The 26,672-nt window shown below is 41.4% G+C and overlaps 1 protein-coding gene across 1 annotated transcript; it reads left to right on the forward strand.

The window, feature by feature from the left end:
- Positions 1–1,523: 1,523 nt before the first annotated feature.
- On the forward strand, positions 1,524–26,407 carry gnav1 (guanine nucleotide binding protein (G protein) alpha v1). The gene is made up of 10 exons (XM_084565943.1): positions 1,524–1,643; positions 1,755–1,999; positions 2,142–2,233; positions 9,672–9,764; positions 10,294–10,454; positions 12,544–12,672; positions 19,923–20,052; positions 20,193–20,264; positions 22,979–23,066; positions 24,937–26,407. The coding sequence occupies exons 2-10, from the start codon at positions 1,870–1,872 to the stop codon at positions 25,125–25,127; spliced, it is 1,086 nt and encodes a 361-aa protein (XP_084422069.1). The 5' UTR covers positions 1,524–1,643; positions 1,755–1,869; the 3' UTR covers positions 25,128–26,407.
- Positions 26,408–26,672: the final 265 nt, after the last annotated feature.

Below are 26,672 nucleotides of genomic sequence, written 5' to 3' on the forward strand. Positions count from 1 at the left end.
CACGTATCAACAACATGACTCCAAACTGATAAACTCAGAACAAAATATCCCTCTAAATCAAAAATATGCAAATCTGTGAGCACAAATTCTGCTGGAGCCTATCCCAGCTGTCATCGGGTGAGAGGCCCGCCTCTACACCCTGGACAGGTCTCCAGTCCATCGCAGGGTTAACACAGAGAGACAGACAACCATTCACACTCACATGCACACCTACGGCCAATTTAGAATCTGTATTTTTATATGTTCTCAAATTATTGTATATTTTTTGGTCCTTAAGTAATTCAGTTAAAATAAACTCAGTTTAGTTGTTTAGTTAATGCTATTTCAGAAACAGGTGATTCTTTTGGGGGACGTGGCAAAAATGTCCAGTAGCTTATTCACCGTCTTCCAGCCTTATAGCTAAACTAGATAGTCTGGACACACTGATCTGCTTGTTGAGTTAACTGATGTTAAGCGTATTAGAAAAAAAAACAAAAAAAAAACAGACAAAATAAGGTGATGCTGTGGTGAAGTTATTTTATTAAGACGTTCCTCCTCTATAAAGTTAAACTAGCAGCATCATTTTATTAATCGTCATTGTCTGTTTCAGTTATCCTTGTCTTGCTAACTTTTCCATCTCCTTCCTTTTTTCACTTCTAGAGAGATAACTTCTTTTCATTTTGAAAAAAATAAATCATTTTGTCATAGTTAACTACTTTAAAGAGTCAAGAACACAACATGTAAGGGGGCTGAGTGTGTAGAGCTTGGTGGGAGGCCTCATAATTGAAAACTATCACATTGCCACTGCTATGGTACAGTTTTCAGTTTTTTTTGTTGTTTTGTCGTCTGTTTTATGTCTTGATTGCTTTTCTTTAGTTAAAGTTTAAATGTTATTTTGGGGAACCCTCCTATTCAAGCCCCTTGAGGGCTTTTGGAGTTTCCTTGCCATGCCTTTATGCGGTTTTCTTTCTTTAATTGAGTATTGTTAATGTACTTTCGGTATTGTTGTTGTTGTATTTTTATTGTATTTTATGTGCCAAATACAAATGAATGAATGAATGAATGAATAGTTTGCCAGCCCAAGAGGGGCCCCTACCAGCCTGAGTCCCCAAGTAGTTGCCTTCTTGTTCTGTAAAAGCCAGAGATGCCCATGTGTATTGTTTTGGTGGAGGGGATCATCTTTGAGGAGAGAGAACATGGTTTTGTGAGATGTGTTTTATTTCACAATAAGTTTGTGGGTCTTTGACAAACTCTTCTCTTCAGTTTGTGATTTTGAGACATTGAAAGAAAACTGTAAAATAATGAGAGTAATAGCTCACTACGGCTGATGGACAGAGGTAAATGTGCTCTATGTCTCTGCAGCATGGAGGTGCAAGTGGTCTATTTAGTTTTCGTGGCATGCGCAGGTGAGACACACGGAGCACAGAGCTGCAGCGCGTCGGCACGTCACTTCCCAGGGAAGTCCAAAAGTTTTCCATCTGGGCAGCAGGCTGCAGTGGGAGGAGGCAGTTTTAGGATTAAGTGGGGTCTGTGCCAAGGCGGCAGGGCTAGAGTTTGAACTGCTGCTGCGGCGCTCAACAACTAAACGTTCGCTGAAATCTACCGCTGACACGGAAAACGCACTCGAAGCCATGCGTAAAACTAGTTTTGTGCGCATATGGAAGGTTTGACTACTCCTCCTGCAAGTATTTCCCCGTAGATGACCTGAACTTTTTTTTTTTTTTTTTTTTTTTTAAACTTTTCTACAGATCTAACTCGCCCTCTCTTCGCTGCAGGTCTAGGAGAGGTCGGAGCAGGCAGCTTTCAGAAATAAACTGATCACAGTTTGGACTCCTCTACTTTTGTTTTACTTTCTGGATCGGGGGGTCGGGGAGGAGATGAGTGCTCAGGATGGGACAGTGCCTCGGTACCGAAGTCACAGAGGAGGAGAAGAAGGCGAGGATCCACAGTGCCAAGATAGACAGAGACCTGTACGAATGCGCCAAGCGGGAGATGAATGTGGTGAAGATACTCCTTCTAGGTGAGACTGGAAAACGAACGCGTCTAACACACCTTTAAAGATCAGCTGTTAACTTCCAGTTTTCACTCACAGATCTTGGTTTCACTTCACTCCAGGCTGATTCACAGAGACTAAAGTAATCACTGAAACCATTTTCCCACAGGTGCAGCAGAGAGCGGTAAAAGCACACTGGTCAAACAGATGAAAATCATCCACAGTAATGGCTTCGCCAAGCAAGAGCTTACCAGCTTCAAGGTTAGAAACACACACTCTCTCACACAGATAGCAGCTCATTAGCATTCAGCAGGATTAGGACTGTTTGTCTCATGTCCTACTAAGGGAAGCACAACTGAAAAGGTGTCATTTAAACTTGGAGTTTATGCTACAGGCACAGTTAGACAGGATAGAGGAGATGGAGATGAACAGGAGATGAGATGGAAAACGAAGCTTCCTGTGGGGGGACTGGTGTTTCTCATGATACCCAGGGTCAGATCCATGTTGGTATGCAGTGGTTTGGCTCGCGTCTGCTCTTCCTTCTGTGTGAGAGTGACTGAAAGCCAAATTCCTCACTTTGTGCAAGGGTTTGGGATGGGGTGGGGAGAGTGGAAACGCTTCAGCACACTTGAGTTTTTTCCCCATTAGCTTGTTTTTACTGAGAGGTTATCTTCTTCCTTTAACCTTTCCTACCATATTTTTCTTTATCTCCTCTTCGTATTTACCCTCCTTTCATTTCTCTCTCTCTCTGCCTCCTTATTCCTGGTACTCATATTAATAATAATAATAATGAATATGCGGTGACAGGAAGGTTCTTCAGGTATCTGCTCTGTCTGCCTGCAGTAACAGCTGTATTAGTGGAAAAGACAGACCTGGCTTCAACCAGTTATGGCTTTATTCATTTACATGAATCCAAAACCTGTTCATATTTGTGTGTGCGGTCGCTTTATGTGCACCACACATTATCTGTAAATCCAGAAAACTTTCAAAAATCTTTGGCAGCTGCTCGCTGGCCGAGGTTACGCTATCACACACCGATGCTGTGTGACAGATGAAGGTCCCGGTTGTTTGTTTAGAGAACTGTCTGAGACGTTTGAATGCATTCCTCATGCACTCCTCCGCGCTCCTTTCCCTTCAGTTCACTCCTCGTCAGACTTTCTTTATTGGACCATAAAGGGAAGAAGGATAACCTCTGGACAAGGCAGTTTATTAACTGTTTTTATTGAGGCAATGAAAGGTGTATCAGGAAGTGTCGTGTGGCACGATCACATGACAAATAATCATTTTGTCTTTTTCTTTGATCACAGTTTTGATCACAAGTTTGGGATATTTAGTCAAAGTTACTGCAGGCTCAGAATAAGTTATTTGAAAACTTTTGTATTGGTATTGATAGAGAAACTCAGTCACTGTTGTCACTAGCATCACATCCCAGTAAAGGGGCGTGTGCGTAAGGACCAGGTTAGCAGAGCTGTGGCTAAAAAAGACCTTTGAACTGTGACGTGAAGTGGATCAGGGACCAACCCGAACTTAACTAATATCAACTTTAAGGTGACGACCTTTGGGAGCATCTAATATGATTGCTTAACTTATGACGCAAACACAGAGTTCCCCAGAATGTTTACAACAAGGGAAGAATTTGGTGGTTCCTACCATGGTGAGAGAGGGCTTGGAGCGCTGGGTGAACCCAGATGGAGCGGTTGGCATTGACTGTATTTTCTTTTCAAACTGAGAGCAGTGAGGGCAAGAAGAGATCGCTCCATCTGTACGCTATCAGTATTTTTATGTTCTGCCTCTCTCACTCTTTGACGAGAGGGCTGCCTTACATGTGGACGGGGCTAAAGAGTCTGCAGCTGTGCTGGAAGCTCTGTGAGGATATAACATGCATATATTATGGCAAACTGAATGCTGGCTTCCAGGATGGATGAATGAGAGTTGCTCAGTGGTACATGCACTGTATTTCAAGCGGTACCCGTTCCATGTTCACCGTTTTACAGCAGCTCCTATTCCAGTGATTGATTGTGCATCATGTGATGAATATTGGAGTTGTATTTGTGTGATTTGTGATCTCCATTTCAAAAGGGGCATCGGTAAAACTCCAGAAAATGTTGTTTTTTACTCTTTCCTTATGAATTTTGAACCCGCAATAGTTGTGTTTGAATTGTTCTAAGTATTAGACGATAGTTTTGCAAATCAAGATAGTCACAGTTAAGGACACGACTATGAAGACCATAATTACACATTAGGCATGTAAGTGATGTCGTTGTGACGTTCTCTCACCATCTTTATGTGGTGAAAGTCACTACAAATAGATGGATAGATTGTATTCATTTTCTCTCCTTTTAATATATTCTGGAAGGAAAGACTAATGTTGTGTTCACACTAGCAGCCAAAGACCAACAAGCTACTTTTCCTTTTTCGATGGAAGCCTGCTAAACGATACTGACGCCCTATATTATATGCAAATATAGTATACAAATAAATGTTGAGCTGCCTTCTACTTTTTCAGCACTCCAATTAAGCTGAGGACGTGTCAGCAAATCATTTGTGTTTGTTCCACCAGTTAACTCTGAAATGAATAATGTCACCAACATCGCCAACAAGCGCTTGAACAACACTTCATGGTGTAGCCGAGCACACTGTGTCATTTTGTAACTTTTAGTGTGAACTTGATGTCAAAGGAAGGTTAAATTAAAATGTATTTTACTGTGACTTTCTTGACTTCTAAAATAATCAGTTTAAATATTATTTGTCTTTTGCTGTTGACCATCTTACCAGAAGGGGGCGGGGCTTTAATTTTACTACAAATGTAAACCTGCTGGTGCTCAATGGGAAGTCAGTTATCACTATACATTTCACAGATATTTAAAAGTCACTATATACTTTTTAAACATTTAAAATGTACAAATTATTACATTTACATCCAGAAAGCTACATAAAAAGAAAAACTGTGCGATTTTCCTGCAACATTTTAATATAAAAATAATCCTTCTAAAGCGCTGGTCGAGAAGAGAACTGGACTTTTCCAGCGTTCTCCGTGCACTGTAGAGTTCACGTCCTCCTGATGTGTCTTTAATACAAACTTTATAAGCAGTGTTAGAAGATGGTTTCAAGCATGCACATATGACTCAATTCATTTCTGATTTACGAAGCACGTCTCTTTTGTTGTTTCTGGTGACAGTTGGGCTTGTCTTTGTTCCCAGGTGACGCCCTTATTTTCAAATGGAAAAATGACACTAACCCACAGTCCCGCCCTTCCCTTCCCAGCCTCCCACAGCAAACACAAACACGCCCTCTTCTCCGAACATACACAGTCACACACATACTTCATTAGCTCATCGTTCTTCATCTGGCTTTTGTGCAAATTGTTTCACGTTTGTGTTTATCTCTGACGCCTTATCCACAGTCAAGGGCAAGTGTCCGTGTGTCCACCTCTGCAGTAACCAACATCCTGACCCTGCTTTCAACTGAACAGGTTATCCCTTCTCCACGCTGCCTGTTCCCTCAAATATTCCCTGAAGGAACAGCTAGAAAATCCCATCTTTTTATTGCTCTCTATGGCTCTCTGTGGCCCTGCCAGCCAGGTTTGTATTGCATTAGGACCATGACAGGACAGTCTGTTAGTGGGGAATGAGGGGAGGAAAGGTAGGAAGTAGGCTCCTCTTTGTCTCATCCTTCTGTTATTTGCAGCCCGAGGCCATGGTGTTGTTTTTGCTTCGGAGAGGCTGATGGACTGAGATTTATCCCCTCGTTCTCCTCCAGCACACACAACTCTTGTGTGTGCGTGCGTGCGTGTGAGTGTGCACCGTTAATCTGGCAGTGCTTATGAACTCAGGTTGTATTTTTTAGCAAGGAATCTCTTTGTTGATTCAGGTGTTCCTATCGGAATCTCTCTCAAGGATAAGTTCCCTAAAAACGCAATGAATCTTTAAGCTATGAGGTTTTAGTTTGTGAAGTCAGCCAGACACCCTCATGTACTTGATTTCACATTGTTAGAACAGTTTGTGGTTAATGAGAACAGTTTGTGGTTAATGATTAAATTGCCACTAGCTCAACCACATTCTCTATTAGTGTGTTCTTTAAGCAAATGGTCCGACCAGAGTCAGTGTTACTGCACTCAGGGAGCCGACCCCGACAGCAACCTGGACCAGAACAATAGCTCAGTGTATCAGGATGGATTTAGAGATTATGCTGTTGTAATGAGACTCATAATATCTCTGCTGACGCACTGCACGCCACTAAAGTTCCCACAATACTTTAAACTGCAGCAGCAAGCAGGAAACAAAGGTTGAAAAGGTGAAACAGGCTCCGTGGATTTCTGTCTGATGGACTTCCTTTCAAGCTGACTGACATGCTGGTGAAAACAGGGTGTCGGTTTACCTCATACTTTTCCAGAGAGGTGACGTGTGGCGGATCGTGGATTCAGATTACCACACAATGGCACCCATGGGCCTCGGGCTCTACATGTCTCCTACAAGCTCAGTGGGGGACTGATTCAAAACTCGTAAAACCTTTTAGCACATACAGTTTAGTGTCTGATGAGAAGGAGGTGCAGCCCGCATCTCCATCCTCCCCCATCTATGCAACACTCATGTGAGCTTTGAGTCAGAGAGGGAGGAACTGGGAAACAATTGTGGTGGAGGGACGGACGGAAGGAAAAATAATTAACCAAGTGACGGCAAACACAAAGATACAAAATGTGTGTGCGTCCTTGACCTCTTACAAATCTGTTGTTTGCCCAAATATGTTGCATTTCCTTAGATATCTGGGACATTGCTGCATTTGTTTGGATGTTTTAGCCACCTGGGAGCAGGAGGAGTAGCCAAGGATTATGCTCAGGCAGAAGTATGGTTTCTTTGTGTGAACACGTTTGCAAGTGAAGGTACTCCTCACAATAACTGCTTGAGTTAGCATACAAAAGGAGCTACTAGAAAAAATTACTGGAATACCAAGTATCTTTGTAAAGGACGAGAGATGATTCAGCTAGGACTCATGATGCATCTGTATTAGAGCTGGGTATCGCTAATCATTCCTTGTAGAGATATTTCACTTTTCAAATTTACTCAGTTATGACAGAGATTTTCACAAAACTGAAGTTGTCATCGGTTCCAGGGATTTGTGGAATTTCCTTTCAGACATGTTAGTATGGCTTTGCTTTTGTGCAGCTCTTCTCTTTTGTCATGCTTTTCAAATCCAATCAGCTTTCAGGCCTGACGGTGCCCTCAGGGTTGCAGCTTCTGGTACATGCGGGGAATGGCATGTATTTAAAAAATAGATCAGAGGATTTTATGAATTGATATCGGATCTTTCAAGTCAAGCTTGATTTAATCATATTTTTATTTATTTATTTATTTTTAAACCCAGATCTACTCTGTATGTTTATTTCAATTGCTGAGAGCAGCAACCTCCGAATCTGAAAAATGAAAGCAAAACCTGCAGTTCCTCAAATGACCACTCGAGGCTGGCTCCAAAAGGGAGTCAATCCCCATTGGCCTCCATGTTAAAAATGACTTTACAGCAAAAAATGAACATGTTTACAGCCTGATACTAAAATAATTTTTGATCTCTGTGGCTAATTTCTCAAGTCACGACGACTGTATAGGGGGTGGTTTCTTTCTTTATAAAATTATATCAAAGCTTAAAGGTGTGAGTAATTTATGGCATGGGTGCCATCTCATGTTGTCTGCAGTTACTGTTAGCTTGGAGCTATGAAGACCTACAAACTGTCGTGCAGAGCTGTCTTCTCTTGAACCATGCTGATCAGTTGGTCTACAGTTTATTCAGTCTAGATGATCCTGTTGTTGTGAAAATACTTGTGTAGTTGAACTGTTCAGATAAGATAACGATGTAAAACGAGAGGAGCCTTCTGTGTGCTCTTTAAACTCTGTTGTTTTGTTTACTTTCTTTACTAACACTGCTGATTCGACATGCTGAATCATTTAAAAACCCGGTGATGCAGGTCAGACCAGTGCCAGTGGTGCAGGCACCACCGTAAAAAAAAACTAGGGCCATGTATGCTCACAGACAGCCTGGCACTGGAAAGCAGCCAATTGTTGGCCCTTAGGAGTGAGGCACTGGCAAAGTCAGCGGTCACAGCACGTCATCACAAACTAGCTAAATCTGAGTACCACTGGGTTAATGAGTAGTTAGAAAGGATTTAAGACGTTATTAATAGAGCGAGTTTTAGTTCAGTGAAGCTTTTAATACAATAATACAATGGTGATAGTACGTCACTTTTACTTTCACCTCACTTTTACTTATACACTTTTTAAACTTAAAAGTGGTTGCAGGTTTATTCCTTTCTGAGTTTTTCCATTGATTTTATAATTTGTTGCACTTCCTCAAAACCGCCATCACCCCTCCATCAAACTTCCTTATTGTTAGGGATGTTCATGGTCAGAAATCAAGAAAAGTTCATCACAAACATCAGTTTTAATAATGTAAGTACGCGTTTGGTCTGTCGCGATATTTAAGTGACACATCTCTAGATGACCGTGATGGTGAGGCAGAGGGAGACAAAAGCACAGAGCAGCTTATTTCTGAAACAAATCAATGCAGCGCTGTCAGCGGACGCTTCGGACCAATTCCCCTCGTTAGATGAAGCCCTGTCACCTCGCACGCACTTATCTCACCTCACACATTTCGCTGAGAGAGCAACGACACACCCACCCACACGCACACACAGAGGAGAGCGACCAGACTGTGATTGAATCGTGATGGAATGTGAAGCTTATCTTTATCTGGCAGTAAGAGTGGCTGAGAGACTAACAAACACACACCACAGACACTTCCTAGCTCTCGACAGGAGTCACTCTGCTCCGTCTCTTGATTCTCCGGGGGTACTAAAGCAGAGTTGTGAAAATTAATTTTATGCGGGTCACACTTTGTTTTCATTCTCCGACGTTCTCTGTTGATTCAACAGTCCGTGAGATGTGATGGATGCAAACGCACACAAAACGTCTCATTTGATGTACACGTGATTTACAACCATTGACAGGGGAAGTGAATAACACTGATTATCTCATCGTCGTGGCACCTGTGGGATACTGTGGGTGGGGTATATTAGGCAGCAAATGAAAAATGTTTCCTCAAATGTGATGCTAGTAGCAGGAAAATGGACAAGTGGAAAGATCTGAGTGACTTTGATAAGGGAAAAGTTGCGATGGCTACTTGACATGATCAGAACATCCCCAAAACTACAGCTCTGGTGGGGTGTTTCTGTCCTGGTCTGCAGTGGTCAGTACCTATCAAAAGTGGTCCAAGGAAGGAAGTGGTGACTGGCTTATCATGCAGACAAGCTACTGGATCTGAAATTGCTGACAAAATAATGCTGGTTCTGATAGAAAAGTGTCAGAACACACTGCATCAGTTTGTTTTGTACCAGTCAGCATGTCCATGATGACCACTGGGCTGTTTAAGTATTGGGCTGGTGGTCATAATGTTGTGGCCTATAGGTGTACGTGTCAAGTGTGCACTGAATTGGAGTTGTATTGGCAATGCAACTGAGACCAGCTTACTTTTCTAACTTAATTATGCACATTTCTGAGATACCACAAAATTACTCGCACTAGTTTCAATCCATATATTTTTTAAACGTTAGAAGGGGCGGTTGGGTCTGCCTTCCCAGTATTGACTCTCTTTGCTTGTGTATTGTTGCCAAGGCCGTTCGTAAACCTGACCCCTGACCTTTGATCTTTGTCAGCCTGCTGTCTTGGATAACCTCCTGACCTCCATGAAGTTTGTCCTGCATGGAATGGGCATCCTCCGCATCAACTTGGCTCACAGCAGAAACAAGGTACTCTGATTTTCCTCCACATGTAGCTCTGTATTCTTTCCTAAATTCAGATTTAACCCGAGTCTTATGCAGCTATACCGCCACTAGAGAGCAGCATGACAGCATTGTATCCGCAGCTCCTGCATTAGGCACTGCACTGACAAACACTCTGTAATAGTTTGTTTGCATGAAAGACAGCAGAAAGTTAAGCGATAGGTGGGTGGTTGGATTGTGAGGTTTAATTTGATTTAAAATCTTCTGTCAAAGTTATTACTTGTTATCCACCCACTCAGCACATCCTGCTGGGAGATGATGAACAATGTACTTCCTCAATTAAATGTCACTAGGATGTGTATGTGCATGTGTTGTCACATGTTTGTTTGCATGCACGTCCCTTCATTTGCGCATCTCAAACGATTAACAATTCTGGAGAGCAGAGACAGACTCATAAAGTTTTCTGTCGTTGAGACTTGCATCCTTTTTTCCATCTGGCCTCCGCTCCCCCCAGATCATTCATCCAGATTTCTGTCTTCGTGCCTTCTTCTTGCAGGTCCATGCCCATTCGGTCCTGTCGTGTGGGCGGTGTTTTGACGAAGAACAGGTGCTGTTTCCCTTCTTGAGCCATGCCCTGTCCTGTCTGTGGGCCGACCAGGGGGTGAGGGCCGCGGCCGCCCGGGGTTACGAGTATGAGCTCAATGACTCCGCGCTGTAGTGAGTACTCTTCCACCACACACTCATACTGAGCAGAGGAGATGCAGGGGTCTAATTAGCCGGACTTACAGCTGATGCTCAGCCATGTGCTCGCTGTCACTTGGACTCAGTTCGGGGAGTAGAAAGGAAAGAGGGAGGGAGAGAGACCCTAGTAGTTGGTGAATATGCACCTACATGGTTGTTGTGTCCAAGTTCATTTAACATCCATGAAGTACATGCATGAGTTTTTCATTTTGGGGGTTTATATGTCAGAAAAAAAGCATAATAGAAACCCCAGTCTTGAAGAAGACGAAAATGTGATAAAAAAAAAATGTGTATATTTAAATATAAGTCACTGAAGTAAGGATGGAAACTGGAAATGAGAAACAAATTTAGAGGAGATTATATGTATGTGATAGAGAAGTAAGACCGAGCCGTGACCTTCCAGGAGGCCGTCTCTTCTCATCCTCTGCCCCAGTGAGAGCCCTTGGCTCTGGGGTTATCTACACCGACAGGTCCCCTGGTTCCCACTGAGAACCATCGTTCATCACTGTCATCTTCTGCTCTCCACACACACGCACACACGTACTTTATACCACTTGTGAGGATTTTAGGGGCACAATGCATTGTTGAAGTTCTTATCATTAAGTTGGGTCTTTTATTGTAATAGTTAAAACTGATCATTCTTTTCAGTAATACTTAGATTGTATTTAACTATGGAAAAACTGGGAACGCAACCAAAATGTGCGGAACAACAAAGAGCAGCTGAAGAGCCAGCTGCAGACGTTGGTGGAGACCAAAGCATAGTTTAAAGGAGAGTGAATGTGTCACTTGTCAAATGACGCCAAACTAAAAACTAAGGCTCTGTTACTAAACACCAAAATTAAATGTTTGTTTTACTGCCCCTATGTGGTGGCAACAACAGAACTACAGAAGACTACTACTATGATGTTGATGGAGACCAAAATGTAAAGGAAGGTTTTTACTTACATAGACACATAAATCGATTTTAATGTAATTTGTCATTCTTCTATTCATTTAACCATTTATTATTTAAATTGCTCCATTGTACACATCCAAAACAAAACATTACAAAAAATATAAGCTACAGCGCCTAATAACATAAAATATCTGCCTCTCGCACCATTTTTAGACTTGAGGAGTGGTTGAAATGTCTTCTTTTGTAAAATGAAAACTAAGAGTGGTCCTCACAGCAACAGGACTATAAAACATACACTCACATATTGGCTACCGTGTGCAGTGTCCAGCAAGCGGCACATTTGTTTTTTGAAAGTGGGGCTTTAGCAACTGAAGAACCAGCCGTGGACATACCGTAGGTGGAGACCAAAACATAGCTTAAAGGAGAATGAATTCGTGGCAGATGACAGAAACTTACAGCACCAAATGACTAAATACATAAAAATTAATTACTTGACCCGCTGCCTCTAAGTGGCCAATTAATACTTTTGAAGACTGGTCAAATTGTAGTAAGAGTGGTCCTCACAGCAACAGAACTACAAAACAAATACTCACATGTTGTCTACTCAGTGCAGCGTCCGGCAGGCAGTGTGTTTTTTAAGCAGCAGGATGTGTATCGCTGTCCAAGAAACTGATTCAGAGTGACTAGCTGAGAATGTCACAGTCAGTTCAGATAAGCGGTGATGCCAGTGTGTGTGTGTGTGTGTGTGTGTGTGTGTGTGTGTGCGCGTGTGTGTGTCATCTCACGGAGTGCGCACACACACGATACAGTTGATTACACTAGCTGTGTTAATAGCTAATCTGTGTTTGAAAGCTTAGCCTCAGTGTGTTATTATGGTAAACCACAGTGTGAATATTCATCGTGATGAACTGCTGTGCCCCCCCGCGGCTCCAGCCTTATCGCTGCACACCCTACCCACCACCTGGCAGCTGACACAGCCACGACACACACAGTGTATGAGCCTACACACCCGTAACTGACACCTGATTTCTCTTTTGATCTCAAGTTTGACTGCAAGTTATTCATTTTCCAGCCGTCTGTCTTCTTCTCCCCCTTGTTTCTCCTCTGCCTTTAACCTCTTTGCACCCTCCCCTCTCTCTCTCCGTCTCTTTCTTCTTCGTCGTTTCCCAGTTTCTTTGAGAACATGCCCCGCATCACGTCTCCCGACTACGTGCCCACAGAGACAGATGTCCTACGAGTACGACTGAGGACGACAGGCGTTATAGAGACCCAGTTCAAAGTCAACCACCTCATTTTCAGGTAGAGGCCTGTCACTTGGTTTGTTACTAAGATGTAAAGCTGCAGAATGAAGCTGCTCGTAACCACCAACTGACTCAGAGCTGCACTCAACTTCTGCAGGAGTCATACCAACTTACCTCACTTCTTTAGCCATGACAGTCTTATCTTTGTCTGCAGCTGAGATGGGCGGCTTTATTCAATATGTCAATATGGTGCCTTTCTGTCGGCTTTACATTCATCTACTGACCGTGCACGCACACATTCAAAAGCATCAGTGGCTCGCTCTTATCAGTGGAGCAGCAGAGGGCAGATATCTGAGCTCAGGAGGCTCATGTCAGATGACCACATTCATCTCTGATCAATGAGCCAGTGTCGCATAAGACCACCTTCTTTATCACAAACTAATTTCCTGAAGACTCTCATGGTCAAGGCACAGGCGATTGATATTAATGAACATTATCAGAGTGTTGCTAAAAAGATGATGTTAGAAAATGCCAGAAATACTTTTAAATACCAAAAGTGTTGAAGGTGTAGTTTGAGAGTCAGTCAGAATATAAATACTGAAATAATTAGCTGTTAAAATAGAAGCACTAAAATACACTCATTTGCCAGTTGCTTAGGGGCACTAGTGGAAATGAATGAACTCTAAGAAAACAGTCCTGCATCAAATCGTCCTTCATGCCTGTTCTAAAGTTCAGTTTATTTTGAAACATCATAATTCAACTGCATGGTCACGTTGGAGTATGTAGTTTGTGGTGCTCTTAAACTGGATTGGATTGAACACTAAAGTGTTTCTGTTATTTAGCCTAGAACACTAAGATGGAGATGTGAAAATAATAGAAACATGTGTCAGTACAACACAATACGGTGCAATAGTACTACCTGAATCAACAGCTCTCAGTTATTTTAAATAAATACTGAATACCATAACCTTCATAAAGCAAGACTGTTATATTGGAATGAATTGGTCTTCATATGTGTACATAATGAACTGGCGAGTGAGGGTAGGTTGCAGTTAAAATCTAGAAGTGAGGTAATTATGAAAACACTGATGTAGTATGCCCTCCAGCTTTGGACGTGCTCAGATATACTTAAAAAAACACAAAGACATTACTACAGTTCCTTGACAATAACACATTATTAGATAGAAACTAATAGCAAATACCAACCTGTGCTCCAGCAGGGTGGTGACGCTTTTCTTGGATTTATGTGGCGCTGATTAGCTTAAATAGCATCGCATTAACTCCTAGGGTGAAGCATTGTGTCCAAGCAAAGCTTGAACGTAATTGATGTTCATTCATATGTAAAAGTCGTACTCGCAGCATGTTGAATCTGTGGTGGAGCAAGTCAGCCAGAGAGCTCACTTTGATTGGCTGTTCAGCTTAAAGACCTAGTGAAGGCTCTTCTCACTTTACATTGTTAGCTAATCTGAACATTCAGATACAGATATTTTCAGTGACGGTATTCATGATGCTTCACTTGGTATATGAAAACCTGTGGTTGGAGCCTGAGGAAAAATCAGGGGATTACAAAAGAACACCACATTCATCCTCTGGGCAACCTGAATATTTCTGTTCAGTTTCATCCAGCTACAGCTGTAATAAACCGGTTGATAGAGGGATGGATTTGCTGCCTTCAAGTGGAACTCGCGAGATTGTGGTTATGACACGTGAAGTTATGTACACAAAAGTGGTAAAGTCAGCCATAAGCCATGAGAACACTGCTGCTAGGCAACTGTCTACAAGCAGTTGTAGCTAACAACTAGTTAATGTAATGTTGGGAATGCAAAGACATAGTGAAATAATGAGATTTTCCTCATTCATTCATTCATTCATCTTCTGTAACCGCTTGTCCTGTGAAGGGTCGCGGGGGAAGGGGGCTGGAGCCTATCCCAGCTGTCATCGGCTGAGAGGCGCGATACACCCTGGACAGGTCGCCAGTCTATCACAGGGCTAACACAGAGAGACCGACGATTTTCCTCAGTCATATTATATAAATGAAATACGCTATTCAAGTAAATTACAATATAATAACATCAACCTCCACCATTTCTGAAAATGTTAGCAAACGTGTCACAACTTGTGAAGGCAGAACCTTCTACTTTCGGGGCAGTGGATACCACATGATGCAGCCAAATGGTCTCTTCTTGTGAACATGGCAAACACAAACCCCTTGGAAGGCAGCATGTACCTGAAGTCACAGATACCTTGATGTTGCAAGTTCAGAGGGACACGGTCGGCTCATTTCAAATAAACTGATATGGATCTGGACAAAATAATATTTTTGCAAGAAAGGAAAATGGTGTCCTGACATGTTGTTAGGTATTATTTAGATTAGTTTATAAAGATGTACTCCAGAACAGTGATTTCTCATCTAAATCAGGTCAGCTTTTTGAGTATTGGTTTAATATTTCCTCTGTCCGGTGTGATTTTGTTTGAAGGGTAATGCAACCCTGTTTTCTGTGTGTGTGTTTATCTGTCACTATATTCAGGAAAATGTAATTACTCTTAGTAATATCTACCTGAGGAGCAGCCCCTGCTTCATCCTAGAACAATATCAACCTGTCCTTCATCCCTGCTCACGCTGAATTACAGTAATAAAACACATTACCTCAGCTTTTCATACCTCCTCTGTTTAGCATATAAACATTGTAGAGAGAGTCAGTTTGTAAGCACCTGAGTCTTGGGAATTTGTGTGACATCTAAATGCTTCCTGTTCGTCTCTGGATGCCACTGACTTGTGACACATTTGATTCGATTTGACAGAAGTATTTTTTCTTCAGGAAAAATCTTCACAAGCGTCAAAGACTTTGATCGTAAACCAAACCTGTTGTGCCGTGCAGATAAATCCGACTTTTTCCTCGCAGTCACGCGGTTTGCTTTTATTGTTTTTATTAGTTTGCATCTAATTTATTTATTTTCCCCCCGTGAGACAATGCAATGGTGACGCCACAGTGTCGGATCTGAGCTCAGGGAGCAGAGTCCCAGGTGGTGCTGCAGGACGGAGCTCAGCCTCCACGCTCTCTTTCAACCACACTCTCTAATCTGGCCGAGTTCTTGAGAAGATAAATAATTGGGTTTAGTTAATTGACACACAGCACCAGGAGAGCATTTGTGTGTGTATAGGTTTCCGTCTAGGTTTTGAAAACATCCGACCCTCGGGACTGATGAAGAGCTTAGCATAAGTTAACGTAATTACATTCAGTAATTTCAAACTCAGCCACAAAATGGATGTTGAAGGGATTTGGAGAAGTAGACGCTGAGCATTTGTTTGAAAGAGACCAGTATTTCATTCGGGCACAGAAAATACTGTATTTAGTTGTTACTGATGTATTAATGAACAAGTGATTGTGTTTAATTATAAATACAGGAACTGTATTTCATGTTTGTTGATTTTAGATTCTTGGATGATTCATTTCCAACATTTGTGTCAGTTCAATTCAGCTGAGATTTAGACGCCAAGAAGATTGCAGGGTTATTATGGAAACGTTAGTGTTCAGCTCCGTCTTGGTATCATTTTGTGTGAAACTCTCCCTCAGTTCAATGATTGCTTCCCTCTTGTTGGTTCATACTTAAGAGTTTCTCATCTGTGCCAGCATCTGCGCCCCGCTGTCCCACTTTTATTATTTAACAATTGTCTTGCTGTGAGTGCTATTAGGTCTGTGGCTGTTGTGATGTGTGTTTTTACTGCCAAATTTGCAGATTTCAAGTCACAAATTAAAGTGTGTCAAACATGCAGACTGTCATGCATGCTCATGCAAGTGATCCCCCTCTCGCCTGCTTTCTCTTGTACTTGTCTGTCTCTTTGGACAGATTTCTGGAAATATGATAGAAGTAGGTCCATATTAGAAATATTAATCTGTGTTTGAAACATTTAATGTGAAAGTTTTAATTTATCAGCGGTTCAAATACTTAATTAACAGTAAAATGGATGACAGACTTTCATCAACCGGTGTCAAGTCTCGCAATTTTATACCCAGACACGGCGCAGTTAGCATACAGAGGTCCTGTTTGACCTTTAACCTCAGAGTATCTCAGTCTTTTCCTGCATCATTAACATCAACTGCTCCAGTAATTACAATTACAACCCTGCAGATGACAGTGAACACCATGGGGCAAGAACGGCAGAAGCAGAGAGGATGATGTAAACTGATATTTCATATAGAAAGAAATGTGCTCCTTTACATACAAATAGACAAGGTCAACATTTGGATTCCTCTATTCTTTGTTAGCTTTATCAGATAATATATAGAAAATATATCTGCTAACGGGATGCATACCGACCAGTACTGCGGTTAATGTTTCAAATTTCCTTTCAGTGTTGCAGTCCTATTAGATTAGAACCACAAATCAGACAAACATCCAACTTCCAGGGGCTTTGAAGCACATATTCTCTGGAGTTTGCGCTGTAGATAGTAACTCAAGGAAGATGGTTAAGATGTGCCAGGGAGACATATAAAATGAAGTGCTGCTGTTTTTGGTGTCTGCCGTTTTTTCAAATGCTTACAAAACTAAGTACGTAACACTGAACTAATTTGAAAACACTGGGTGTGTTTGTGTGTTTCTTCAATACTTTGGTTAAACTGATATTTTGGCAATGATTTGTTGTGAGGGATTGTTGTAATTGTGGTCAGGTCTTGACTTTTTATTTTTGGACCATCATCAGGTGAAAAAAAAAAAAATAGTTTGCTGGTTTATGACCAATTACCTTATAAACTTTCCATCAACCTCAGCCACACTTTGTTTTTTGCTAATTAGCCAGTATTAGTAGACTGATATAAGACATGGTAAATTCAATAACTACAAATTAGCATATTAGCATTGTGATCAGTAAGAAGCTGTAAGTGTTTGGGGTAGTTACCTTAGATCAGCATGCTAATATACACAAGTAAGATGGTAAACATGGTCAATATGATTAATTGTTATCAGCTCAAAAAAGCAACCAAACAAACTAAGCTTACATGGTTAACACAGGAAATGTGATGCCTTCATTACGGTATATCAGGATGATGACTGTTAGCATGTTACCAAATTGACATTAGCAATCATCTCGACGCACCTGATGATTTCCCATCAGCCTCAGCTGTTTGTGTTTAGTGCTAGGTACCAAATAGCATGCTAATATGCTCAACTAAGATGGTAAACATTATACATACTATACATCAACATCTGAGCATTGTGGTTGTTAGCAGGTTAGCACACAGACTTCAGTAGTTAGCTTCCAGCATCTAATTAATTCCCATCAACCGTAGCTGTATTTTATATTTATCTCTAGTAACTAACTATCTGCATACTAACAAACTGAACTAAGACAGTAAACGTGATCTATACAATGCATTGTCATGTCAGCATTGCGAACGTTAGCATGTTAGCAAACATACATTTTCTCAAAGCACCTGGTAATTCTCTGTCCAACTAAGCTGTTCTTTGTGTTTTGTGCTAATTAGAAAATATTAACATTATAACAAGCTAAACTGATATGGTTAACATGATACCTACAATACATATTGGCACTGATAAGCATTGTGACTGTTAGCATGTGAGCATACTGACGTTAGTGGTTCACCTAACAGAGCAGCTGGCCTGCTTTGCATCTTGTTGTTCAAATTTAATTTTTTGATTTTTTGATTTGATTGTTTCTGGTTCAGGCTGATTTGAAGGCAGGATTCTGTTGATTTAATACTCCAGTGTAGTTGGTGTGTGTGTACTTGCAAAGTGGGAAGCACACCTATTGTTAGTGTGTTATTACGGGGACACATGACTTGTAAGTAGGTTTGTGTAATGAAGCATGAGCTTCACTGACAGGCCCCGTGCCTGGCTTCAATTTCCACCGAAAATTTCCATTGTAAATCTTATCTCATCTTTACGTCGCATTGCCTTTCCTGTTTGTTTCCTTCGTTGCCCGTCTGTGTTTCCACGTGTTCATTTCCCCTCTTAATAAAGAGCTGCATTAACTCAGTGGATGTCCAAGTGGAAAGTGGGAGATGGCACATCTGGCTTTGAAAATGAGGGAAGTGGGACAAACTGATCTGTGGCTCTCTCTGTGTTTCCCTGCTCTTATACGTGTTGTGTTTTTCTGTCTCATCCTTCTGGAGAACATTGACCTTTACGCTCTTTGTGTGTCCACGTTGTGATTGTTTCAGGGAAAATGTTGTGATTGTCTTGGTGAAAATTGATAAAAAAGGAGTGGGGGTGGGGGGTCGGGGGGGTACTGCAGAGATGTGTGACACACTCTTCTTTGTGTGTTTGCAGTGTAACTCGCATATTTGGGAAGTATCTGATCTTATCCAAAACCAATACAATCTGCCGTTGATTAGAGTTACCCCTCAGTGCTATAGTATCGGCTATACCATCTGTATGGAAGGTCATGAACACACAGACGGCACAGCCTTATACATTTCTACTGGAAATTGAATCCTGATAAAGGACATGTCTGTCGCAATGTCATGTCTTTTCACATGCTTACCAACACACACACACACACCCACACACACACACACACACACACACACACACACACACACACACACACACACACACACACACACACACACACACATATATATTTAAGCATAGCACTGCCTTCATTGTCGTACTGATGAATATGAAGAAACTCTCCATCATTGTTAGTGTCTACATCTTAAAATAAGGTTATGTATAGTAATAGTGTAATCTTGCGAAGTACATGTTTGTGTGTGCTCTCTATTTGCTCTTTTGACTGAGTGTGTTGGTCTGCTAAATGACACACACCAAGGGCCAGTGTAAGGGCTGTGAGTGTTTGGCCACTGGTGAGCCTCCGTTGCCCTGGTTGTTGTGGTGTGTCACGCACCGCTGGGACTAGTCTGACTGGTAGTGACAAAATTTAAATGAAAGGTAATGCATCTTTATCTTATCTGAACATTCAGATACACATTTATTTTGCTATTTTCACAACATGTCCTGTTAACATTCAGATTATTATCTGATAATCTATAATATATTATAATGTATTTATTATAATAAACTTGGACAAACTTTTATTCTAAATATTAGATTTGGAATAAAAGTGGATTATTACTGTGCATGTAAACACTGGATATTTGGTTTACATTGTGTTTCACATCAGACAGCTTTTTTTGGAAAATGATGCTAATCAACATGTTTAAAGAAGCTCAAGTTGCTAGAGAAGCATGTTTATGAATAGAGAAGTAATGCGCGTTGTTGTCTTTGTGAGCTGATTCTTACCACTGTTGGCATCTGTGGTCAAACTCTCTTGTTGTCCTCTGTGTGCAGGATGTACGATGTGGGAGGCCAAAGAACCGAGCGGAGGAAGTGGATCAGTTGTTTCGAGGATGTCAGGGCGGTGCTGTTTGTGGTGTCGCTCAGTGGATATGACATGACCCTGGTGGAAGATGCCTCCATGGTACGAGCTGCACTTCCCCACATATGCCCACGCACGTACAGCTCTCACCCACTCAGAATGTGTACTGCTGTCAAAGACCTAAAATGTCGGCTCTCCGTGTAGTGTAACCGCTTGATGTTGTAATTGTCTTCTCCCTGCAGAATCGTCTCCAGGAGAGCATGAGGCTCTTTTCCTCCATCTGCAATAATGTCTTCTTCCGCAGCACATCTGTGGTGAGAAATCCCTCATTCTCAATCTCAGGAGGAAAGATACTAGTAGTAAAACATTTACCATTTAAAGTATTGTGTAGACTTAGAGGGTTTCCTCTTGGCAATTTGCAGATGTTTGAAGTCACAATAACGGAGTATAAAATTCCACTGAGCATCATAGGAAAGAGAAGTATGACGTAAAACGGCACAATTACCCCTCTGTATGTATTTGTGCCTCCTCACCTGACTGTTCCAGTACCAAACTGCCCTAAAGCTTTAAGAGTCATCCCTTAGAGGAATACATAAGACACAAATGTGTGAATCAGTTGAACATTAAACTGTCTTTACCCTGCCAGCTTATGTCCAATTGAGCCCTTGTGTGACTAGACCAGGTTATTGTGATTCCAAAGTGCTGATGTGCGTCATGTACCACCTCTTGCACACTCTACCCAGGCGCCACCACTCAAGCAATCAAAATGTAGTCTTTCCAGCAGTGAGAACGTGTAGTACATGGCCAAAATTATCTGGGGTTTATTTGTGAAAACAGCTTTGGTACAGTACAGTAGCTCTCTTCCTGGGGCTTGTGACCATCTCAGACAGTGATTCCCAACAGTTTTTGGCTTTTAATTTCTTAAAACAAAATACTTTTTATAAAAGGAATTCCCTCATTGCACACTGCATACGTGTGCCTGTGACTCAGGAGGTAGAGTGGATTGTTCACTAAATGCAGGATTAATGCCCCTAGCTCCTGCTGTTCCTGAAGTGTCCTAGAATATGAATATATATCTGATTGTTTCTTTGATTGTTTCTTTGTACTTCAATGTTCAGTGTCCAGAAGACGCCGACTTTGACTTTAGTTCATTCATGTTAGATACAAAGAGACAAAACTAGCTCCAAATCTTTCTCATATAACATAAGTATTGTCATTTGCTAGAGGAAAAGTTAGTGCAATATGAATATGAGTAGGATTCCTCTAATGAGAACTATACCAGATGTATCATCTTTAAAGTTTTTTTTGTTATCTATGCCGAAATAGTGAAGCAAAAAAACATGCAGATTCTAACCAGGCTGTTAGTGTGGCTTAAGGAAAAGATTAGAGACAAAATCATGATAATTTGGAGTCTTATTTATTGGGACAGAGTGTAGAGAGATGTCAGCATGTCCTTGAAAATGTCCTGGCAAAGAAAGGCACCCAAACAAAAGCATCTGCCAGATGAATTTAATGCACAACACTCCTTCCTTATCTCCCATGTTGGAGACCAACTTTACAACATAATGCATGGGATCTGTTCTATGAAACGACAGACAGGCAGTAAAGCTTTGTTTTAAAAGTCATTAGACAAAAAAGGGTTGAGACAACGGGTCCCACCCAAAACTCATTCAGTCTGACAGTTCAGTTCAGGCGGGCGGACCACAGCGATGAGTAGACGAGATATGAGCTCGGTCTCTTTGTAGCTCTCCGTTTGTTCCCCGTGACACCGGCAGACAAGAATAACACTGATGCGTTTGATACATGTTGTTTCCACACAGAGTCCTCTGCCGCTCGCAATTAAACAGCGAGTTGTAATTAGGGGCCAGCTTCAGCAAGGTGACATCACCCCCCCCCCCCCCCCCCCCCCCACACACACACCACTTTCCGGTAAATAATCATATATTTGAAGCCCACTTAGAAAACAAGTCACCGCATGTTGACGTTAGTGACGGCTGCTCTGAAGTCAGTAATGTTTTCGGCTCTTATTTCAGAATTATTTCAGTTTCTACACCCTGCTCAGAGGGAAAACAAAGGCACCTTTTAGTCTGAAAAATCAACCCTCAGTGTTTCTTGAAAGTTTCAGTGTTGCACCGGAGCATATCTTTAAATGGCTTTTCCTTTTTTAACCATAAAAAAAGCTTATTTAAGGCTTCGTTAGATCCAAATGGGCAATTAAATATCTATGCGTGACATGTTTATGTGCAGGGCTGTGTGTGGGCCTGTACGTTAACAACATGGCTAACAGGCTCATTAAACAAAAGTGTTTAATGATGCCTCTTTTTTTTTTTTTTCTTTTTCTTTTTTTTTTTTCACGTGGGAGGAAATTTGTAACCTCCACCTCAATTAACTCTTCACCGTGTCCGGTCAGTGGTAATTACACACCTAGGTGTTGCTCCGTATCCTGTTCATTGAAAATCTGCTCTCCCTTATCCCTCCCTCGTTATTATGACAGGCTTTTTTTGTGCTCATGTTTGTCGTTTGTTTTTTTTGCGATCAGACAGACGGGGAAAGAAAGAACTCAGTTGTAGTTTTAATTGGTTGACTACAAAGGCTAAAAGTCCCCGTGCGATGTGGTGGCAGCCGAGAAGAAGTCGAAGCCGTACAACAAAAAGCAGAAAGACAAAGATTTATGAAAGTGGTGTCTGAGCTCGGTGAGCTCTGCCACTGGAGACAACATGAGGGATTGATTGCACACTGGTGCGTGCAGAGAAGTCATTGATCCACCATCACCACCCCATGTTTGTATCAACACAGCTATTGATTTTAGCATTTCACGTGAATATCCGTAAGTGACAATAAATGTGACTGTTATTGGTTTCATAGTTATTGCACAGCTCCAGACGGTCATCACCAAATCAATATTTTATTTTCTCATGATCTCTCGGATTGATTTCCTTTTTCCACTGTAGAGGAAGCCTTTGACTTGTGATGAGCTTCCTGTCCTCTCAGCTGATTGTGAGTTTTGTTTTCTCTTTCCCCTTTGCAGATTTTATTCATGAACAAGATAGACCTTTTTCAAGACAAGATTTTACACTCTGGACGACATCTGCGCTTTTATTTGCCACAATTTAAAGGTAAGACTGATATTTAAGGCACAAAAAAATGACAATACACTCATATCTCAGGCAGGACAAATCAAAGTCCAATGCAAACCATACCTTCGCGAAGATTATGAGTGAACTGGAGAGGTGTTAATAATGCGTTCCCTGCCTCATTTACAAACACAATAGGGGAGAATATTAGACTTTAAGTAATGTCACGTTGTGTAACACCACCAGCTGTGGCTTCGGTAATGAACATAGTTGAGTTAACACCAAACAGAACATTGGTTTTAATTAAAACTCAACATCAAAAATTTCCTACTGAATTTCAGTTTCCTTCCTAAAACTGAGCTTGAATTCTTCATCATGCATCTAAAAACTAAAATGTGTATCCGTAAAATAAAAATACACTGATCGACCATGGCATTATCACGGATGAAGTGAATAACACTTGCAGCAAGTAAACATTTTGTCCTCAAAGTTGAAAAATGGGCAAGTGGTAGAATTCGAGAGGCTTTGACAAGAGCCAAATTGTGATGACTTGGCGACTGGATCAAAAACGTCTCTGAAGCTGCAGCTCTAGCGGGGTGTTCCTGGTCTGCAGTGGTCAGTGCCTATCAAAAGTGGTCCATGGCAGGAAAAGGCTTTGTGTAACGATCTGCTGGGCCACATACACTCTATCATGTTTTCCCTGGCGGCAATGGCCTCTTTCAGCAAGATCCTGCCACATAAATTATTATTATTATTTTTTTTTTTAAATGAGTAAAACATGAGTGCAAGGTGTTGACATGACCTCTACATTCCCCAGATCTCAATCAAACAACAAGTCTCGTCCAAACATTACTTGCACACAGAGATCTTTGACTTCCAGTTAAAAAGCATGTATAACGTTTTCATGAGATGTTATTTTAGTAATTTACCTTTGCGCAGATACTAATAAACATATGGAGAATCATGAATACTGCACTGAAGCCTGTTTTGAAAAATGTAAAACAAACAATTTACACAAAAGAAAGATTTTACATCGCACATTGAGAGATGTAGTTGGAAAAGTTAAACGTGACATCCCGCATATCTTAGACGTAAAAACACAAATGTGTCAAATTAGGGACCAGTCTGCTGCATTTAAGGCTCTTTTGAAATCTAGACTGGTGAAAAGCTGGTTTTCCCACACGTTGTGTTATCTTGGGGGAATCTTGTATCTCAGCATTTCACCTCCCGTGTCTCAGGGTGCTCAACAGGGGCTGGGTCCCCTCTGCTCTCATGCAAATGTCAATAAAAATGCTAAAACCCTCGCGATTGGGGTCAGCCAGCAGAGCAAGCACCCATTTCCCGCTGACCTCAGATATGATGACGAGTCAAGGTTTTTTTTTTCTTTTTTCCCCCAACTCCAACAGATGAGCACGCAAACTAACCTGTCATGTACTAAATGTCAAGACAAAATCATTTTTAAATTGTTGATAGTTTGGGTTTTCAGTTTTATTGGGACCTAACTAGGAACCATATTTTAGCCATGACTTGCTTCTTTTTGTCATCTCATAATCTCTCTGATTTGTCTTGTGGCCATTTGGAGGGACTTGAACCCTAGATTGCAAACCATTTAACTATGGAGCATGTGTCAGAGCATTGGTTCTCTTACTGAAGAAAAGCACCTGAATATTTTTTCCATCCTTGTTGAGTTCAAGGTGTGGATGGTTATTGCAGCGGATGACTTGCCCTAAAGATCAGCTTCATTTTGTAATCCTTCCTGTGTGTTTAATTTCCTGCTAAACAACAAACATGCAAATCATAGTTTCTGTTTATTCAAATTATCCCTCCACGAGACTTCCACGTCTCTGACTGGGCATCGCCGCTCTAACTCACAGCCAGAAGCTTCACTGTAAACTCTGATCATCTCTCCCAGGCGCAGACTGCGACGTGGATTCGGCCGCCCGCTTCATCGCCGCCACCTTCGTCTCGCTCAACAACACACCCAGCAAACTCATCTACCACCACTTCACCACGGCAACCGACACGTCCAACATCCAGGTCGTCTTCCAGGTGGTCATGGACACGATAATCAAAGAGAACCTGGAGGCGGTGTCGCTCCTGTAAGCTGCCAGAAAGCGAGACCTCGCTGAACTCTGAATGTCTGATTTTAAAAGACTGACATAAAACATGAAACGTGAACATGAAGACAATCTCATCCAAACATGTGGTCTCTGGTAGAAGGTGCAGCCTGAGAGATCATATGTGATGCTCTTTGTTACATCCTATCCTGTGGGATTTTTGATTGCGTGGAGCTTTGAAAAACTTTTGTTTCAGTGAAGTGTCTCAAGATAAGCCTTAAAATGTTGGCCTTGTGTTAAAAGTAATTCATAGTCATTAATATTTTTGTACTGTACTATAAAATCAAACTATGAACAGATATTTTTGAAGAGGTAAGATTTCTATAAGTGTCGTTTATTTGTGTCTCCCTTCATTTGTGTGTGTGTGTGGGCAGGACGTAGAGGCGGTGAGGATTTACTTCCTTGGCGCAGGGTTCACTCATGCATACCATCATGTGTTTTCCGCTCATCCATCACTGTGTCTCCGCTGTGCGTCACACCTTTCTAATGAGGCAGTGATCACTGTAGAGGCGAGCCAGTTTGTGTTTACTTGATCTGAAGTCATCCACACTGCGAACATTTTAATCTGACTTTTACCAGTCAGCGATGAAGCTGGTGAGCTCGATATCGGAGACGGCGTGTTTAGAAACATCCCTGAAGCTCCTGGCTTCAGTTTAATTTCCTTCCGTTCACCTGTGACAGTTGTTGTTCTGGTATCTGACACACGCACGCATAAACCCTGATTTGTCAAGCAGGAGGATGCCTCCTGTTTGTGATTTGTGTGGCATTAACTCTGCTGGAGATTGTTTCGAGGGCTCCCCTGAGCAACTGACGCTGCTATCACACCAGCTCCTCTTGACTCCAGTAATAAACAAGATATGGAAATGACTGGTGCAGTCTGATAGGTGATACTCAAAGTAAAAAAAAACAAAAAAACACTCTCAAGTGCCTTTTATTGAAGTTGTTGTATAATATAAATGCTCCATACCTGGTGAAATATGTATGTTTCCTTCTTTTTCTCCACTTTCAGAGCAATGTTTTGTGTTTTCATACTGTTTGCCTTATAGACGATGTCCGTAGGGTGTTATTTTATGTTTTTATTGTGTACTGCACTGCAGTACAAAAATAAATATGAGAGGCTGTCAACATAATTTTCAATTTTCTTTGAAGACAATCATGTAAATGGATGAATTTGAAATGCTGCCTCATTTATGATTTGCTTCATCTCCTAGCAGTGGAAGATTCGAAGACAAATTTAGACCACACAGCATGTTTCAAGTGTTTGTTCATTTTAATAGATAAAATAAATAAAAGTACTTTCCAGGAAATCTGCTCTGCAGTAAAGTTTCCAGACATTTAATACAGTTTGGCAACGCAGGTACACGCCAGGGGTTAAACAGTAACAATTGAAAAAGAAAAAGCTTCGACTAACATCTCTATTTTTTCTTTTTTTCTTTCTTTTTTTTTTTCTATCTACTCAACCAAAGCAAAACTAAACAATGTTTGTGTTTTTTAAATAAGAGTGAACATTCAGAGTCTGCAGCGGTCCATC

The sequence above is a fragment of the Chelon labrosus genome (assembly GCF_963514085.1).
Source record: "Chelon labrosus genome assembly, chromosome: 2".
NCBI classification, from domain to species: Eukaryota; Metazoa; Chordata; class Actinopteri; order Mugiliformes; family Mugilidae; genus Chelon; species Chelon labrosus.

Coding starts and splice junctions, on each gene's coding strand:
- gnav1 (XM_084565943.1), top strand. CDS start 1,870: ATGGGACAGTGCCTCGGTACCGAAGTCACAGAGGAGGAGAAGAAGGCG. Junction 2,000..2,141: donor GGTGAAGATACTCCTTCTAG/GTGAGACTGGAA, acceptor ATTTTCCCACAG/GTGCAGCAGAGAGCGGTAAA. Junction 10,455..12,543: donor CTCAATGACTCCGCGCTGTA/GTGAGTACTCTT, acceptor GTCGTTTCCCAG/TTTCTTTGAGAACATGCCCC.